Raw genomic sequence first — 20,471 nt, forward strand, 5'->3', positions numbered from 1 at the left:
TAAACTGGAAAATAAATTCTATTAATAATGGTAGGAACCAGATGCAATACCAAACAGCATTCTTTAAAGAGTAACTGAACCAACAAGATGCAATTATTATTTTAGGCTTGCTTTTGGTAAACAGCAGCAACATTATAAAAGCACCAATCATTGCTTGGACTGAGCAATCAGAAGTTGATTCAGTTTAAATTAGACAGAAGGATAAACAAATGTAGGTCTGTAAGTAAGGTTATGTATATATTGCAATTATCCCATGTAGCCATAGGTAGGCTGTTGCTAATGCCTGAACTGACTAGTTCAAACTGTTTCAGATATTACACTCAATTTTCTGCAGGGCAGTGTAGAATGGCAGACTTATCTAAACAAGCCTGGGTTAAGGATAAGGTCCATGTTCAGCAGCAGTATTGCCTTAAGATATTCCTCTTCTTTCCTGTTCCTCCCTCTGCTGCTCATTTCTGTCCCTGTACATCACTCCATCAATGACAGCAGCATAACTACTGGCAGGGTCATACTTTGAAAAGAGTCAGGGCAGCATACAGGTGAAAAAATGAAGCAGACAAAAAAAAAAATGGGGGGGAGAGGGGCAGCTTGTTTCCAGCTTATCAGTTCCATCATCTATTTGATGTGTGACTTCAAAACAGTTGTACTGGCATAAACGAAGGATCAAAAGAGTGCCAATAGCCACCTAAGCCTGCACTACTGCTAGAAGATACATATTAAATGCATGGGTTTAGTCTAACAAAAGAGTCTCAAGACAATCGCTGTCATTAAGCATACCAGTTAAATGCCCCAAAGTGAAAAGAGCTATTGATGCTAAGAGGCAATACTGACATAAGAACAAATTAGAATAAATTGGTCAGGAATACATGTAAGCTAGAAATTTAAGAGACATTTGTAACCATCAGGGCAGTGAGATTCTGAAACAGCTGCCCAATAAGCATCATGGAAGTGAAAACACCTCTATTTTTTTATAACATGGAGCTTGACCAGTTGTCATGGTTTAACCCCAGCCGGCAACTAAGCACCACACAGCCGCTTGCTCACTCCCCCCACAGTGGGATGGGGAAGAGAATCGGAAGAGTAAAAGCGAGAAAACTCATGGGTTGAGATAAAGACAGTTTAATAGGGAAAGCAAAAGCCACGCACGCAAGCAAAGCAAAACAAGGAATTCATTCACTACTTCCCATCGGCAGGCAGGTGTTCAGCCATCTCCAGGAAAGCAGGGCTCCATCACGCGTAATGGTTACTTGGGAAGACAAACGCCATCACTCCAAATGTGTCCCCCCCTTCCTTCTTCTTCCCCCAGCTTTATATGCTGAGCATGACATCATATGGTCTGGAATATCCCTTTGGCCAGTTGGGGTCAGCTGTCCCGGCTGTGTCCCCTCCCAACTTCTTGTGCACCCCCAGCCTCCTCGCTGGTGGGGTGGTGTGAGAAGCAGAAAAGGCCTGGACTCTGTGTAAGCACTGCTCAGCAGTAACAAAAACATCCCTGTGTTATCAATCAGCACTGTTTCCAGCACAAATCCAAAACATAGCCCCATACTAGCTGCTATGAAGAAAATTAACTCTACCCCAGCCAAAACCAGCACACAGGGCAACACTATTTCAATTGAGCTGAAGGAATGAGACCACAGCCCCAAAATATAAGTCATCACTTTTTCCTGCTGGACAAACACATTTGAAGTCCTCGTTACACTTTGCTTCTCAGTCCTTTCACCCATTTGGCTCTTGACAGAGTCTGGAACAGTGAATACATGCCTTGAATTCTTGGGCCATTTTCCTTAGAAAAGTACTTGGCTCTGTGTCAGGACTGTGTTTGGCACAGACAGATCTCACTATTGCAAGAGGATAGCATGTTTATTACTTCCTAATTTAAAGCTCCATAACTGCCATTAGAAACTTTTTTTCTTAAGCTGCATTTGAAGGAACAGAAGATAATCTAGCATCTTTTAACACTAAACCATTAATTTTGTCACTACACCTTTCAGGGAAAAAAGGATTCTCTGCAACTTAGTTCACTGTAAGCTCTACAGTGATCATACTCCTATAATAGATATACTTTTAGCTCTTCAGATCAACGTGAGCGAGTCAAAAAAGCTGCAAGTCATACAAACATTTTTAAATCTTTATTGATACATATATTACCCTCAGTGCTGCTTTTACGATCTTACTATCTGGCAACAAATGCTTACTGGTTTCCCTGATACAATTAACATCAACAGTAAAGTAATTGAAAAAGGCGCTCTGTGGCAACTAACAGAAAATCCAGACCTTAAGTAGGAACTCATACATGCGCATAACATGTTACACTGTACTTGCATCCTCTCCCTTCCCCCCTGACCCCCTCCAACAGTCTTTAAACAAAAGGAATTTGGAAACTGGTGTGATTGACTTTCATAAGAGGAGGTGATTTCCACACAGTAGTCTGGAGTGGACCACATAGAAGTGTCAGGTTACTGTTTCTGCAGTGTCTGATCTCTTCTCTCCTCACTCCTAAAATTATGGTAGTCGCGGATGGAGTGACGCACTTCACTCGTAAGAGAGAAGTAGAGAAGTAGCAATATGTTTATTGATATAAAACAGCGATTTAACAAAGTTTGATAATAAATGTGACTGGTTTAACAAGACGTGATGGCAAGGTACACTTGATTATTTACTGCATAGAGGACAGGGTCAGACAAAACTGTCAGGGAGACCCTCCCGTTGAGTCATGAGGTTCAGAAAGGACCCCCTTGTGTTCTAAACTCCTTCTCAGAGGGGAGTTTAGGTGCAGCTGGATCCAGACTTAGTCCCAGACTTGGTCAATGGTTTATTATAATCCTTTATAAAGGATTATATGTGCACAATCAATCCTTTATACCACTTAGTTAGGATTTCAAAGTTTAGCATGCTATTAATCACTTACCGAGAATCTGTTGCAGCAAGGACTCTCTCAGCCTCAAGGAGTAACCTTGAGATGCGTCCCTACTCAAGGGGAGATCCTGGCATGCAGCCTGCTGCTGTGCGGGAGAGCTCAACAGGCCCTGGTCTGTCCACTATTTATGGAGTAAGATGATTGACTCATAGGCATATTTACATACCGACTACAGATGTTAGTTTCTTCCAAATTTGGCTTGAGTCAGACATCGACCAGCACTGTGGTTAGGTGGGCACATTGTTCAAATTAGCCCTTGGCTATTGTGTTGTTATCTGTCTCCCCTGAATCCACTTTGAGCCGGATGCAGCCATCACAACCAGATGCATCCATTATGACCGCCACTGGTGGTTATCACTTGAACAGGGTTATGGGAAATACAGGTCAGGGTCGGGGGGGGGGGGGGGGGGGGGGGGGGGGGGGGGGAGAAGCACACTGTCACAGGTACCCATGGTTCTAGGGAAAAAAGAAGGGAAAAAAAAAAAAAAAAACAACAAACAAACCAAACCCCAAACTTACTAAACTAGGTTTCAAATCCATTCTGTGAACTGAATCCATTCTGTGTCACAGCAAACCCCCATCACAGCACACCTTGCTTGGAGGATCTGAGAAAGGAAGTTGAGAGACTTTTCAACACTCACATGCAGACAATAAGTGTACTACACAATTTAATGCAGGAGGTGCTCATTAGGGTTATCTTATTGTTTGGTTCTACCATCAGGCGAACCATGCAATACACAGTGGAAAAAATATTGGTTTTAAGGCCCTACAGAGCTCTCAGGTGCTGCTGCATAAGCATATGTCTATCATGCCAGCAATATAAACAGCAGGTAAAGTGCATGCTATTTAACGCAAACACCACACACTGCCAGGATAGTTCAGTACTTGAATGCAACCAGCTAATGCATAAAAACCAGCTTGTTGACTCTGACTAAAAAAGAAGTGGTGCTGCAGGACAGAGAAAACTATTAAGGAAGGTTTGTAAACACAAAAGGTTTCTTTGATTTACACCCACAGTTAATCAGTTCAGCCTGTACCATGGTAACACCCTTTGGTTTCCCATTGATCTTAAGTCTCATACAGTCAAAACTATGAGAAATGTTCTTTGCCATCACTAGTTGGTTGGAAAACTCTATGCCTTCATGGTAGATGATGACCTAATCTTGCTTACGTGCACCACTTCAAGTCACTGTTCTTCTTGGGAAGACAGTACATTATAGCATGTCATGATTGCTTCAATGCTTGCAAAATCCCCCCCCAAAACTGCTGCTGCAGTACGCAGAGGAGGTTGTGCAGTCCATGGAGCACAGAGAAAGAGAAAAATTTTCCAAGTGTCCTGTCCGGCCCTTGCCATTGCTGAGGTGTTGGACCTGATAGTTTAATGAAAGTATACACACACACTACAGTGATAAGTATGATATAAGAAAGTGACTATAAAAGTTCTTCCTGTTTCTTTGCCTTCCAATGCCATTCCCTGCTCCTCCTGCCTCTTTTCCCCAGCCCCAGTTTCTTGCTGGTTTACTTCCTTGTCAAGAGAAAAGCCAGTGTTCAGAGCTTTTCCAGAGTCCGTGTATGTATATTTTCCTATTCAAAACCTGATTTTGAAGTTTTTGAAAGAAAGACTCCAGAATTCTTGAATCCTAGCGAATTATTTTAGGACACAAATTAAATAAGTCACACTGCTTTTATTCAGATTTTTTCCATTACTAAGAGTACCTATACACAGGCTACTGTGCTAATTTAATTAGTCTACATTTTAGCCTTTTTCCATGCATTTTGTTGAAATAAATGTTAATCTTTGAATCTTTTGGATTCTAATAGGAAAGGTATTTAACTGGAAATAGCCTCCTTCCCAAAAGGTGCCTATTTTAACCAAAAGAATCAAACTCTCAGTATCGTTTTATTCAACATAAGACATGCTTCTTGAAACTTGCTAAGAACTATCATTTTTATCTCACATTAAGATGCCTGTGACCATTTGCTTAACTTTTTAAAGTTAGAGGTCACTATTTGGCATTCAAGATCACTCTCTTTTGTGAAATAATTATTTTGGCACACTCAAATGATGACTGACAAAAAAAAAATCACAATTAACAAACTGCAGTGATCATTTCCAGCTGTACTTACAACAAGCAATAAAAAAATAAAATATTTAAATCAATACCCAATACTTTATTATTACTTAAGAAGGAGGTATCTTTAGTTTCCAAATGCAAATTGCAAAAAAAGATAGACCTTTTAATTTTTTTCTAAAGAAAAAAACCTTCCATCCTTCAAACACTTCCTTTCCTTTTTTTTGTTTGAAAAATCTGTAGGACAAACATGGACAGTCAACACAAAACATGGAGAAGAGTGAAAATGACTATAGAAAAAGAATGTAAATGTATATTGGGAAGAAAAAATGGTTGTGCACCTTATTTGACAACAGTAAATTGATCAATTCACGTACAACAGCAGGAGCTTTATGAAAAGAAAAGATTCTGAATCTTATTTTCTAACTGCTAGTACCCCTCAATCCTAATTCAACCTGAACAAAGGCTGTGAAATGAGACAAAAATGGTACATTTTATGCAGTAAGCACATAATTATCATTTCTCAAAAGTCCACAAGAGGTAACCATCTTCTTCATTTTACACTCAAATTCAGCTCCATTCTCATCACCACAAGGTATTTACATTGTGACCTTTCAACTATTTCCATATTCTCTATTAAATCTGGTCCTTTGCTTATGTTCTTCTGTCCTCTCAATTTCTCCAGTGATGCTAGTTTCAGGTTCTCATTTGTCTAGTTCATCTAGTACTGCCTACAAGCCTTCTTCCACACTGGTTTTCTAGGTCCATTTAGACCTAGTATTCATTACAGATAAAACAATTACCACCTTATTTTAAAACCAATAATATATTTGTACTCATCTCACCCCTCATATAATGTTAAGTAGTGACACACCTTTTTATAAAGCTATTAAAAACACATTGCCCTGTCTTGCTTCACACATATCTTGCTGAAAAGCCCCACTGCTATAGCCTTAGCCTCACTCTATTGTTTTCCTGCCCATTTCTCCTGCAGTACGTCTGATACTCAGTGCAAGAATTATAAGGCAGAGACCTCGCCCCACCCGCACTGTCCACCTGGAAGCTGTACACAACGGTGGTTATTTCAGGGAAGGCAGACTGCGGGAAACACGCCAAGAGCTAAGGAAATAAACCCCACAGGATGTAAATTTTCCTGCCCTATCGTTTGCCTGGCCCCTCGGAGCACGCCCCGCACACCTGCAGCCCACCGCCCGGCCCGCCCCGCCAGCGAGTGGGCGTTTCTCTCCTCAGACTCGCTCGGCAGCTCCCCTCTCAGCCCGGACGCACGGGGGTCAGCCGGACCCCACCACCGCGCCAGGACGCCCGGCCACAGCCCAGGCCCATCTCTCCAAGGGATGAGGATCTCCCTGTCAGCCGCAGGCGGCTCACAGCTTCCAAACAGGCAGCTCCCGCACCAGAAACCGCCCGCCGCGGCTGGCCATGAGGCGAGGCGAGACGAGGCGAGACGAGGCGCGGCGCGGCGCGGCACTCCCCTTCCCCTCCCCCCCTCCCTCCGAGCCGCGCACGCGCACAGGTCCAGCATAAGGAGGACGACGCGAGGGGAGGTAGAGTCTGAAGAGAGAGTAGTTTCGCTTTAGCTGTTGTGGGTACAGCCTGCCGACCTGCGCTTCCGCCTCCTCATGTCCTTCCTGCCGCGAGCACGCGCAGCCACCGCACTTGCTCTCCCATCCTCTTCCCCTCCCGCTATTCTTTCTTCTGCTGCCGCGGCGGCGCGCGCACTCGCCCTCGCGCCCCTTTTCTCTTCTACCCAGCGGCGGTACTGACAGGGACGGTGTTTGTCGTGGGGTTCGCTGTGTCTCGCACGGTAAGGGCAATGTCTTGTCTCTGTAGGAAGTCCCCCTTTGCGGGAGTGGGGAGGTTGTGCGCCTTCTTCCCAGAGCCTCTCGTCCCCGGAGCTCGGGGATGGTGGGGCGGGTCGGGCCCCGTCTGGGCGCTCGCTGGGCCCGAGGCGGCGGGAGGGGCTGGACGGCGCGGCCGCTGTCCCCGCGGTGCCGAGGGGTCCCGCGGGCGGCGGGGCAGACCTGCTCTCCGGGCCTGAGCGAGCGGCCCCGCGCCTGGGCCTGCAGCGGGACCGGGAGGTGGACGTGGGGGGGTTGTGGCGGGCGGATCGTGGCTCCCGACTATGCCCGTGGGGGCCCGCCCGAGCCAGCGGGGCGCTGTGCTGCCCGTCTGGTGGGGCCTCTCGGTGAGGAGTGGGGCACGGTGGCGGCCGCTTCCTCGACCCTTCTGTGCGGGGAGCCCAAATACGGCGGGCACCGCCGCTGTGCACCTCCGGCGGCCACCCCTCTGCTGGGGAGCCGCCTTTCCACTGTCCCCGCGGTGGCGGTTGCTCGGCGTGGGTTTGGCTGCACATCGATTTGCTCGGGGGTTGTAGAGGGGAAAATAACTTAGCGAGGGTTGGCCCTGGTCTTGCCATTCATTTTATGCTCTTTTTTAACCTGCTTTCCCCGACGACTGGATAAGGTTGTGCCCTTTTAAATCAAAATGGTTTAAGGAAAAATAACTCAGAAAATTGGAACTAAAATTTTCCTCAAAGTTATGTAACTCCCAGTTGATGCTGAATGCAAATCAGACTGAACCAGTAGTGTCAGTAATCACAAGCGTGCATTGAGGTCGCAGTGTTCCAGTTTTTTGTCCAAAGTGAATATAAACCATTCAGCAGCACAATGTCAGAAAATAGAATAGCTTTTATTAAAGCATGTTTCATTATGTCATATTTATCAATGTAGCTTTTTAATCAGTCATTTCTTCAGCATGTGTTCCTGCTTCAAAGTGCATGTGTCTTAGAAATAAAATCCAAACTATGTCCTTCAGAAAAAAAGTTAAAATTAATTAAAGCTAAATTATCCTCAATGAACTCTCCCATAGGAATCTGAGGAAATCTGTGCCCTTTTGCTGATAGTTAAATTAAATGATTACAGGAGTTGTCTATAATCCATACGATTTAACGACTTGTTTCAAGGCATCACTTTGTTGGGCTTTCTGGTGAAGGATAAGTTTTTGTGTATTGTGTGTACTTCTTACTGAGGTCAGTGGGAGGTTTGAATACTCAAGGAATTCACAGGTGGGCCCAAAGCATGTGTCCAGTCATTCTAAAGCTTTTCTTCATCTTTTTTAAATAAGATATCCTATCATTTTTAAGACATAGGAGAAACTCATCAATTTCAAAATGTCATCAGTCAAACGCTTGGTTCATGTAGTCATCCATTTCTTGAGAGAGCAGAGTCAGATGGATACTTTCACTCCAGATGAACAAGAAAGCTTGGAAGGTAAGTGATAAAGGTGCTAATGCATAGGTAGGTATTAAATATATATGTTAAATTGCTTGATGTATATTATAGAAAGTAACTGGAGCGACCCAACTGAAACTGCCACCACATATTATCTGTGAATAAGGTCATGATCTTAATATTTCTGAGATTATTAATTTTAAAACATCTCTCATTTCATAACTTTAGAACATTTTTAAAATTTGTACTACCTTAATTTTGAGCAACAGGTACTTTGAATCACATCAAGTTAGGCAGTGCCATAATGCAGACTATGGGATGATTTGTGTATGTGTCCACAACTTTTTGCCAGCTGATTCTTTTTAACTTTACTTCTATGTTTGGTTTCTTTTTGCATTTTGTGTGTGATGGTAGCTGTGCTGGACACAGAGGAAGTAAAACAATTACCATATATCGGTTTTGGTATATGGGAAGAACTCCTGTTTTATACTTGCAAGAATTCAGTGTAATTTATGAGGGAAGGCTAAGAGGTCCTAAGAATAAGGAAAATAAAGTAAATGATTTGCATTGCTTTTTCACTTGAATAGTGATTCCAAAGAGCACATGGTAGTGAATATTTTCAGTATGGTGTAGTTCCTATTAACGGAAAGATGGGCTTCTGTGTATATTACTCTGTTGACAGACATTTGTTAAGTCTTTGTAACTTCATAGTATCTATCTTTCTACTTCATATTGCTTTAATTCCTTTTCCCTAATTCCTGGAGACTTCATGGGAGGTGGTATCACAATGTGGAATTAAGCAAGAGAAGAACAAAAAGAATCTTAATTCTGCAATGAGCTTTTCATAAAATCTATTTAAGACCTGTGCACTGTTTCAATCAGTCTTTGGTTGTATGACTCAACTAGATGTCCTGGTTTTGGCTGGGATAGAGTTAATTTTCTTCTTAGTAGCTGGTTTAGTGCTATGTTTTGGATTTAGGATGAGAATAATGTTGATAACACACTGATGTTTTAGTTGTTGCTAAGTAGAGCTTCCACTAAGTCAAGGACTTTTCAGCTTCTCATACTGCCCTGCCAGCAAGGAGGCTGGGGGTGCACAAGAAGCTGGGAGGGGACACAGCCGGGACAGCTGACCCCAACTGGCCAAAGGGATATTCCATACCATATGATGTCATGCTGAACAATAAAACTGGTGGGAGTCGGCCGGGGGGTGGCAGCCCGTTGCTCAGGGACTGGCTGGGCGTCGGTCAGCGGGTGGTGAGCAATTGCATTGTGCATCACTGGTTTTGTATATTCTCTTATCATTATTATTATTTTCCCTTCCCTTTCTGTCCTATTAAACTGTCTTTATCTCAACCCACGAGTTTTACCTTTTTTTCTGATTCTCTCCCCCATCCCACTGGGGGGGAATGAGTGAATGGCTGTGTGGTGTTTAGCTGCCTGCCGGGTTAAATCACGACAGTCCTTTTTGGCACCCAATGTGGTGCACGAAGGCTTGAGATAACAACAGATCTGACCAGAGTGTGTTAAAACAAATTTGTTATAAGCATTCATTATATTAGTTCAATAGTTGCTGGTCACAATGTTGATTTATTTGTTCTCAGAGTTGCGTTATGTAATACCTTACTTGCAGTATATGCTCCCTGTTGTGCTGTTTATCATCTCTGGGGGCTGGATTAAGGTTATCATTTTGTTGTACTGTGTAACACTGGCTCATGATATGATTGCTGGTCGTGAGACTAATCTGGTATCTGTACTCAGCATTGCCGTGATCTCTGTACTTTGGGAACAATCTCTCGGAAACTATTAATAATTACACTCTTTACCTTTTCTCCTCGGAGTGCCAATCTATGGGGGAGACAAGGGGGGGACACTTCCCCTGCTCCTTCACCTTCCCCTTCTCCTCCAGGCTAGTTACAGTAGTGTTTGAGAATTTTGAATATCCTTGGGATGTTCAAACCAGCATGTTCATCTTGCTATGTCTCCTGAATGTGTTCCAGGTCTTGTTTAAGTTTAAACAACTATTTAAGAATACCACCCAGAGATCTGCCCCAAGGCGGGAGAGTTATGAGTGGCAGGGTGCGTGGGGTAGCATGGGCAAGTACCTAGGATGGTGGGCACCTCCAATGTTTTGGAACTTCACCCTCGAACAGGTGCAGAATCCTGAAAAACTAGTAGAACATTTGGAAAGAGTATGCTGTCACCCCGACAATTCCAGGGAGACACAAATCACTGCAATGTGCTGGGGCCTGGCCCATGCCTACCGAGCCCTGTTTAACACTGTTCAGTACCCTCAAGGGGAAGAGAAGGTCTCTGGATCTGACAACAAAACAACAGGCACTGCAGTTACTCCAACCCTGGCGACAGGCACTGCAGCTGAACCAGAGAACCAACCCGTGCTGGTATCAGTCGCCCCTATACACAAGAAGAAATATTGGATGCGAAAGTCAGCTCGTTTAGTAAGGGAAGAAACTACTACTAAGAAGGAGCAGGAGGAAGAAGTGGACGAGGCAGGCTACTCCAAAGCAGGGCCATCATGAGGAGGAGGAAGAGGCAGAACTCATAAATGAGGCGGTAACCACCCGATCCCTGTCCCTGAGTGAGCTGCGAGATATGCAAAAAGACTTCAGCCGTTGTCCAGGCGAGCACATTGTCACCTGGCTGCTCCGATGCTGGGATAACAGGGCTGGTAGCTTGGAATTAGAGGGTAGGGAAGCCAAGCAGTTGGGATCCCTTTCTAGGGAAGGTGGCATTGACAAGGTGATTGGAAAAGGGACACAAGCCCTCAGCCTCTGGAGGCGACTTCTATCGGGCGTGAGGGAAAGGTACCCCTTCAAGGAAGATGTTGTATGTCACCCAGACAAGTGGACCACCATGGAGAGAGGTATCCAGTACCTGAGGGAATTAGCCGTGCGGGAGGTGATTTATGATGACCTGGACAACAAGCAGTTATCCAAAGATCCAGATGAAGTCAAGTGCATGCGACCCATGTGGTGGAAGTTCGTATGGAGCATACCACTGTCGTATGCCAACTCATTGGTAGTAATGACATCGAAAGATGAAGAGGCACCGACGGTGGATGAATTGGCTGGCCAACTCTGGCAATATGAAGAAAGTCTCACTTCCTCCCTATGGGCCTGCGTCTCTGCTGTGGAAAAACTGTCCTGGGAGTTCCAGCAATTCAAAGAGGATACGTCCTACTACCCACCTGTACGGGCCCATATCTCGACTATTAAGAGTAAGCGTTCCTCTGCTCAAGAGAGAAGATACACTGGGTACACACCACAGGCCACCCTGTGGTTTTACCTGTGTGACCACGGAGAGGACATGAGGAAGGGGGGGTGGAAAATCTATCTCGACCCTAGAGGCATGGGTACATGAGTTGCAAGGAAAAACAAACACAAATGGCAGTTCTTGCAGGAAAATTGCTGCTCCAGTCTCCAGTGGGCGGTTCCCCAGACAGAGTAGAAGGGCTGATCTTACTTCCGATCTTAATAAAGGGACTTCTGATTTGTATTTACAAGAAGCGAGTAACGAATACTATGACCAGGATTAGAGGGGCCCTGCCTCCAGCCAGGTGGAGGAGAGGGACAACCGGGTTTACTGGACTGTGTGGATCCGATGGCCTGGCACATCAGACCCACAGGAGTATAAGGCTCTAGTGGACACCGGTGCACAGTGTACTCTAATGCTATAAAGGGGCAGAACCCATTTGTATTTCTGGGGTGACAGGGGGATCCCAACAGCTAACTGTATTGGAGGCTGAAATAAGCCTAACTGGGAATGAGTGGCAAAAACACCCCATTGTGACTGGCCCAGAGGCCCCATGCATCCTTGGCATAGACTATCTCAGGAGAGGGTATTTCAAGGACCCAAAGGGGTATCGGTGGGCCTTTGGTATAGCTGCCTTGGAGACAGAGGGAATTGAACAGTTGTCCACCTTGCCCGGACTCTCTGAGGACCCTTCGGTTGTGGGGTTGCTGAGGGTTGAAGAACAACAGGTGCCAGTCGCTACCACAAGGGTGCACTGGAGGCAATATCGCACCAACCGAGACTCCCTGATTCCCATCCATAAGCTGATTCATTGACTGGAGAGCCAAGGAGTGATCAGCAGGACTCGCTCACCCTTTAACAGCCCCATATGGCCAGTGCGAAAGTCGAATGGAGACTAACAGTAGGCTATTGTGGCCTGAATGAAGTCACGCCGCTGCTGAGTGCTGCCGTGCCAGACATGCTAGAACTTCAATATGAACTGGAGTCAAAGGCAGCCAAGTGGTACGCCACAAGTGATATTGCCAATGCATTTTTCTCAGTTCCTTTGGCAGCAGAGTGCCGGCCACAGTTTGCTTTCACTTGGAGGGGCGTCCAGTACACCTGGAATCGACTGCCCCAGGGGTGGAAACACAGCCCCACCATTTGCCATGGACTGATCCAGACTGCACTGGAAAAAGGTGGAGCTCCAGAACACCTGCAGTACATTGATGACATCATCATATGGGGCAACACAGCAGAAGAAGTTTTTGAGAAAGGGGAGAAAATAATCCAAATCCTTCTGAAGGCCGGTTTTGCCATAAAACAGAGTAAGGTGAAGGGACCCGCACAGGAGATCCAGTTTTTAGGAATAAAATGGCAAGATGGACGTCGTCACATCCCAATGGATGTGATCAACAAAATAGCAGCTATGTCTCCACCGACTAGTAAACAGGAAACACAAGCTTTCTTAGGGGTTGTGGGTTTTTGGAGAATGCATATTCCAAATTAGAGTCTGATTGTAAGCCCTCTCTATCAAGTGACCTGGAAGAAGAACTATTTCAAATGGGGCCCTGAGCAACAACAAGCCTTTGAACAGATTAAACGGGAGATAGTTCATGCAGTAGCCCTTGGGCCAGTCCGGGCAGGACCAGATGTTAAAAATGTGCTCTGCACCGCAGCCGGGGAGAATGGCCCTACCTGGAGTCTCTGGCAGAAAGCACCCGGGGAGACCCGAGGTCGACCTCTAGGGTTTTGGAGTCGGGGATATCGAGGATCTGAGGCCTGCTATACTCCAACTGAAAAGGAGATATTAGCAGCATATGAAGGAGTTCGAGCTGCTTCAGAAGTGGTTGGTACTGAAACACAGCTCCTCTTAGCACCCTGACTGCCAGTGCTAGGCTGGATGTTCAAAGGGAAGGTCCCTTCTACACATCATGCAACTGATGCTACGTGGAGTAAGTGGGTTGCACTGATCACACAATGAAGTCAAATAGGACACCCCAGTCGCCCAGGAATTCTGGAAGTGATCACGGACTGGCCAGAAGGCAAAGATTTTGGAATATCACCAGAGGAGGAGGTGACGCGTGCTGAAGAGGCCCCACTGTATAATAAACTGCCAGAAAATGAGAGGCAATATGCCCTGTTCACTGATGGGTCCTGTCGCATTGTAGGAAAGCATCGGAGGTGGAAGGCGGCTGTATGGAGTCCTATAGGACAAGTTGCAGAAACCGCAGAAGGAGAAGGTGAATCGAGTCAGTTTGCAGAGGTGAAAGCCATCCAGCTGGCTTTAGGCATTGCTGAACGAGAAAAATGGCCAATACTTTATCTCTCTACTGACTCATGGATGGTGGCAAATGCTCTGTGGGGGTGGTTGCAGCAATGGAAGCGGAGTAACTGGCAACGCAGAGGGAAACCCATCTGGGCTGCCCCATTGTGGCAAGATATTGCTGCCCGGCTAGAGAACCTGGTTGTGAAAGTACGTCATGTAGATGCCCATGTACCTAAGAGCCGGGCCACTGAAGAACATGAAAACAATCAACAGGTAGACAAGGCTGCTAGGATTGAAGTGGCTCAGGTAGATCTGGATTGGCAGCATAAGGGTGAATTATTTATGGCTTGGTGGGCCCATGACACCTCCGGCCATCAGGGAAGAGATGCAACATATAGATGGGCTCGTGATCGAGGGGTGGACCTGACCATGGACACTATCGCACAGGTCATCCATGAATGTGAAACATGTGCTGCAATTAAGCAAGCCAAGCAGTTAAAGCCTCTTTGGTATGGGGGACGATGGCTGAAATACAAATATGGAGAGGCCTGGCAGATTGACTATATCACACTCCCACAAACCCGCCAAGGCAAGCGCCATGTGCTTCCAATGGTGGAAGCAACCACCGGCTGGCTGGAAACATATCCCGTGCCCCATGCCACTGCCCGGAACACTATCCTGGGCCTTGAAAAGCAAATCTTATGGCGACACGGTACCCCAGAAAGAATTGAGTCAGACAATGGGACTCATTTCCGGAACAATCTCATAGACACCTGGGCCAAAGAGCATGGCATTGAGTGGGTGTATCACATCCCCTATCATGCACCAGCCTCTGGGAAAATCGAGCGATACAATGGACTGTTAAAGACTACATTGAGAGCAATGGGTGGTGGGACCTTCAAACATTGGGATATACATCTAGCAAAGGCCACCTGGTTAGTCAACACTAGAGGATCTGTCAATCGAGCTGGCCCTGCCCAATCAGAACTTTTACATGCTGTAGAAGGGGATAAAGTCCCTGTAGTGCACATGAAAAATATGCTAGGGAAGACAGTCTGGGTTACTCCTGCCTCAGGCAAAGGCAAACCCATTCGTGGGATTGCTTTTGCTCAAGGGCCTGGGTGCACTTGGTGGGTGATGCGGAAGGACGGGGAAGTCCGATGTGTGCCTCAAGGGGATATGATTTTTAGGTGAGAACAGCCAATAGATTAAATTGTATGATATTAATTGCTATATAATACTGTATGTCATCACTACTATGGTTGCTATGTGCTGTATCAATGGTATTACAGTAAGAATCACCCAGATTAGTGAAGAATGAATTCTGATGAAACTGAGTGAAGTGCAGTGATGCTAGAACCAGACAAGCGCAGCGGTGATGGAACCAGAAGTGGTTTCAGCATGCAACAGTCCAGCGCCACACACCATCTCTCCTGTCCTGAAGGACTACTCTGACAGATGGAGCCCAACGTCATGGACTAAATGAACTCAACAGACGTTTTATAGGCATGGCCCATAGACTAAGGGAATGATATCTGTGTGTATATATCAAAAGGTGGGAAAGGTGGTGGTGATTAATTGGGATGTATCGGAAAGTATGGGACCTGGGTATGACATAGATGGTATAGAGTAAGGGGTGGTTATTGTCCAGGTTTTGGCTGGGATAGAGTTAATTTTCTTCTTAGTAGCTGGTACAGTGCTGTGTTTTGAATTTAGGATGAGAATAATGTTGATAACATGTTGCTGGTTTAGTTATTGCTGAGCAGTGCTTTCACTAAGTCAAGGACTTTTCAGCTTCTCATACTGCCCTGCCAGCAAGAAGGCTGGGGATGCACAAGAAGTTGGGAGGGGACGCAGCCAGGACAGCTGGCCCAAACTGGCCAAAGGGATATTCCATACCATATGATGTCATGCTGAACAATAAAACTGGGGGGAGTTGGCCAGGGCGTGGCAGCTCACTGCTTGGGGACTGGCTGGGCGTCAGTCAGCGGGTGGTGAGCAATTGCATTGTGCATCACTTGTTTTGTATATTCTCTTATCATTATTATTATTTTCCCTTCCTTTTCTGTCCTATTAAACTGTCTTTATCTCAACCCACGGGTTTTACCTTTTTTTCTGATTCTCTCCCCCATCCCACTGGGGGGGAATGAGTGAATGGCTGTGTGGTGTTTAGCTGCCTGCCGGGTTAAATCACAACACCAGAGGAGGAATTTGGAGGTAAGAGGGGGAAGTCTAGGACCAGCAGTGCAATAAACAACATCCAGGCATATGTTCATTGAGTTACCTGAAATCTGAGGTGTGAGGAGTGGACTTTCCACAGGTGCAAAGCAAGTCCTGCTTCTCAGAGGCATAAACTTAAAAAGATAAAGCTGGAACGTTCTTCTTTCCAGTGTCTATTTGTTTTACAGTGCAGTTGTTCACTAATGTAAGGCAGAAAGAAACATTTGTACCATGATATTCAAAGGATATTTCCAAAAGAATAAAACCCAAAAGATTTGGTTTTACATCAGAATCTGGAGCATTTTGTAGATTTGAGAAGTGGTAGTCATCTATGAATTTAACCTGTATCAAGTTATGATGGTGTTCAGCCAATGAAAGAAAGCAATGTTTTTTGTTGTTTTTTTTTTTTAAATTATATAATGAGAAATGAAGATATTCCTTTTGGTTTTATAGTAAAACTGATAGACATTGGGTTGTGACTGTGAAGGTTTACCTGATTACATGTCTTAGAGCAGCCTTAGCCAATGTCTATATGAAGGTATCAACAATTTTAATATTCTATTTTCTGAACAAAAAATATAAAATTTCAGTTGTGCTTAAATGCTAGTGTAAAAATTCTATTTTAATACAGATATGAAATCCTAATTTTAGAGCTGTACCCTGCCAAAAGTATGGTACCATATGCTATGTGTTAGAGGATCAGAGGCGGGCATTCTGAATAATTGACTCATTTTAGTTGTGCAAAATATCTTTAGTGCATGTGGAATAGCAATAGCCCAAGTCCCACCCATTGAAGTGGTTAATGTTAGGTGGAGACATAAGGGATTAAAGAATTTGACTGATGTTTTTCATTGGTACCTTATGTACCTTCTTGGTGTCTATGAAAAGATAAAAAAAATCACTGTATGATTAAATGTATGTGCCAAGAAGTAATTTAAACAGTTCCCATTCCCCAGAAAACAACAAAAAGCTGGAACATTACAAATAAAATTTAGACTTTATCAAAATAGAAGTCTAGCATGTATTCAAACTCCATTTGTATTGATAACCTGCATTCTGCATGTTTGAATTATAAAATTATGTCAATGATAGTGTAAACTTCCTCTAGGAATTTTGTACTTGATGAATAAAAATGTCTTAATTTGAGAAAACAGAATAATCGGAAGGTAGACTGGAGAAATATATTCCCAACAACCTAGGATCTAGAGCAGTGATATAGATCTCTGGTGGTTAACACTCAACCCTATTGTATGAACTAGCAACTTCACTTCTTTCAAGTTATATTTTAGATAGTGTGTTTAAATAGTAGTTATTTCCCTTTCCTGTTTACAGTTTCTAGGTTTTTTTTCTTGTCTATAGCACGTATTTCTGTGGGATTAAAGCAGAAACTCCCTACAATGTGCACAAGGCTGTGTGTTTGGGGTTTTTTTTGGTTTTTTTTTTTCTTACTTCTGAGATCAGTATACCACAATGAATTTCTGTAAGGCAGTGTTTCCAAAACTGTGGGATGCACCCCTTAAGGTGAGGGATGCATGTAATACTTGAGATGGGGGAAGGTTATGTGTAAGATGAAGTAAGATGATATCGAGTACTAAAGGGGCCTCAGCAGCCCAATTAATATTCATTATTCAGTGATCAACAGCCTGCATGTGTGCTGTGACACCTTGATGTTGCTTGCAGCTTGTGCAAAAGATCCTGGAGCTGTGTGGCACTGGGGATGCTGAGCTGGGCTCCAGCATAGCCCAAGTGCTCTTGTTGCCAGGTAGTAGGTGTTTGTGTGAGCTCCGGCTATTCAGCAGGGAGGTAGGTATCTGTACTGGTTTGCAAGGTGGTCAGTACAAGCTTCAGCAACTGCCTAGGCCTCTGAAAAGTGTGTGTGACGATGGAGGTAACAGGGAGAACAGATAGCTTTGGCCTCTGAAATCAGACACAGGAAAAATCTTAGATTAATAGCTCATGTGGTGCAGCAAGTCTTTCCCAACTTACTGATGACTTCGAGCTTGTGGCAGTTGACAGTGCCTCACTTCGGTAATGGGATAGTGAGATGCTGGTAGTCGAGTTTCGAGACACTTTTCAGATAAAACCAAATCTTCACCTATTTGACTTTACTGGGGTCGGGTTTTTACTTCACGTTAAAACAGGGTAGTTATTGATCTTGTCACAACTTAATACATCTTCTGATTTGGAAAAGTTTCAGCTTTGGCTATGTTTATTTTTACACAGGTTTCTATTGTTGGCTTGCATGTTAAGCAGTGGTTATTATTCTAACCTATGGATTCATCCCATAAGAGCTCCTAATTTTGTTGTGCCTGTGATAGATTATAGGGATTATAAATTCAGTTTTTCAGTTAAAGGAGAAATGTGGAAATTCACTGTAACAACTGATTATTTCATGGAAGTGCTTACTGGTAATAATACTATACTCAGGATTATTTTGTTTAAGCATAATTTGCACTGCTGCACTTTGCAAAAATCTTCTGTATGATAGAGAGTTGGTGTCACAGACTTAATGCCTTGAGAAAGATAAAGGAGGGGGTTCTATTTTAAATTTATGCAAAACTAAAAATGAGGTGAGGCATTCAGGAAAGGGAATGCCTTCAGGTGAAAATAAGTTTGAGGGAAAAAATTGGTAAGTATACTATAGGCAGTGGCTTCCTACTAAGTCATATAAGGAAAAACAAGATATGTAATTCCACTGATTTTATGATAAGCCTGGTAAGAAGTATTATTAATATATAATTCAGAATTCAGTATAATCAGTGCTCACTTTGCTATAATTAAGTTTTTCTACATAGCAGGAAACAAAGGCATTTAACCCAAATCCTTCAGCACTGAGTAATTTAGAACCTGGCAAATTGATACATTTTTAGCATTTATAGGAGCAAGTTGTATGCATATTTAGTCATGTATTCAATTAGTGTTACATGTTATCAACATTAAATTTGTATCATACTTTTTCTGAATAATTTCTATTGTATGTTATCAGAGTTTTTAAAAAAAATTACCTCTTCCAAGTTTACTTTTTCCTCCTTTCTCCCAGCTGTGATGTAGAAAGTAGGCTCCTCAAACTGGCCTTACTGTTGTTGACTTTAAGTAATTTTACTTTTCTAATTTTGGGTCAGTGTTCAGGTTCATTATAATGCAAATAAGAATTAAAATTATTTTTATATTTATTATATTAACATTGGACTGAAATTCAATTTAAATTCTAAGACTCAGTTTTTACTGATACTTAATTTGAATTCAGCTACTCCTGGTTATCTCTAGTTTGGGTTAAAAAAAGTCATCCATAAAATAAAATATAACATAAAACTAATTTTTCTGTTCAAACTAGGCTTTACGAAGATTCTTCTTTGTTCCTCCTCAGTTTTCAGTCTAAAACATTTAGATGATATACCTTAATAAAAACATTCTACTAGATTCTCAAAATGAAAGGGAAAATATTGATATAATTTGAGATATTATAATTAACAATACATGTATATAGAGGATTGTATATAGTAATTGCCATTTATCTTCTTTTGTCTAAAAATATGTGAGCACATTTAAAACTTCATTTTGGTATTTGGTTCTACTTTTTTCAGAATTGCTTATTGTGAGTGTACTTGCATTATTGCAGGATTGGGAGGGCCATTTAATCCTTACACAACAGAACATGTGAAAGGATACTGCAGATGTATTTTCTTATAGGATAAAGGCTTGTGATTAATGAAGCATTTTATTAATAAACAGTATCTTCAAATGAATATATTTCATTCAAAAAAGATAAGAGTAATAAGTATCTTGCATTTATTCTTTACAATAAAGATGAGCCATTTTCTTCCAACTGTTATGCCACACAAATATATGGCAGTTTGGTTGTGGTGTTTTGGGGTGAGGTGTGTGACACATGCATAGTTGTATTATGAATTGTGGTGCTTTTGTTATATACTCATATTTTTATGTAAAGAAAAAAAAAGACATCAAATGATTGAAAGAATTGAAATAAAAGTTTTAAATTGGTTTAAGAATAATGGCTGAACTATGTATAGATTCTGTATAGCTTATACTGTTTTCCAGGCAGTCAGTTCTGTGGGGATCAGGTAGCCTCTCTCTTATTTTATGATGTGTTCCAAAGAGCTGCTTTTACTAGCTGAATAAGGAAGTGAATCACAGCTTTATAAATAATTAATGAAATTACACTTCTAAGAAACTGGTGACTTCCCCCCCGTAAGTTGCAATTCAGTGTCTGGAGACTGTTTTTAAGATTAACCCAGAAGATACTCATCTTGCGCCTTCACAGCATTTGATAGAAATGTTCACAAATTCTTTTCACAAGGTAAGAATTTAATTTATATTTTAGAGTTACTTTGCCAATATGTGCTAAGATTTCATATTGTATACACAACCTTAAAGTGCTGTATAGGTCAAAATTATGAGGAAACTTAAGGAAAACATGAAAAAAGTGACATTTCCATAAAAGCTAGCAGAATGAGAATCTTTTGGGGCAG

General features: G+C 43.1%; 1 protein-coding gene across 1 annotated transcript in view; it reads left to right on the top strand.

Moving 5' to 3' along the window:
• The first annotated feature begins 6,774 nt into the window (after positions 1 to 6,774).
• The window catches only part of LOC127028960 (small glutamine-rich tetratricopeptide repeat-containing protein beta-like), a 41,120-nt gene continuing 27,423 nt past the window's right edge, over positions 6,775 to 20,471 (top strand). Inside the window, exons 1-3 of the mRNA XM_050914638.1 lie at positions 6,775 to 6,814; positions 8,153 to 8,279; positions 20,196 to 20,299. Coding sequence (XP_050770595.1) covers positions 8,180 to 8,279; positions 20,196 to 20,299 — 204 coding nt within the window. The 5' untranslated portion in view covers positions 6,775 to 6,814; positions 8,153 to 8,179. The remainder of the gene's footprint in view (positions 6,815 to 8,152; positions 8,280 to 20,195; positions 20,300 to 20,471) is intronic.

This window comes from Gymnogyps californianus, unplaced genomic scaffold, assembly GCF_018139145.2.
Source record: "Gymnogyps californianus isolate 813 unplaced genomic scaffold, ASM1813914v2 HiC_scaffold_51, whole genome shotgun sequence".
Taxonomy (NCBI): domain Eukaryota; kingdom Metazoa; phylum Chordata; class Aves; order Accipitriformes; family Cathartidae; genus Gymnogyps; species Gymnogyps californianus.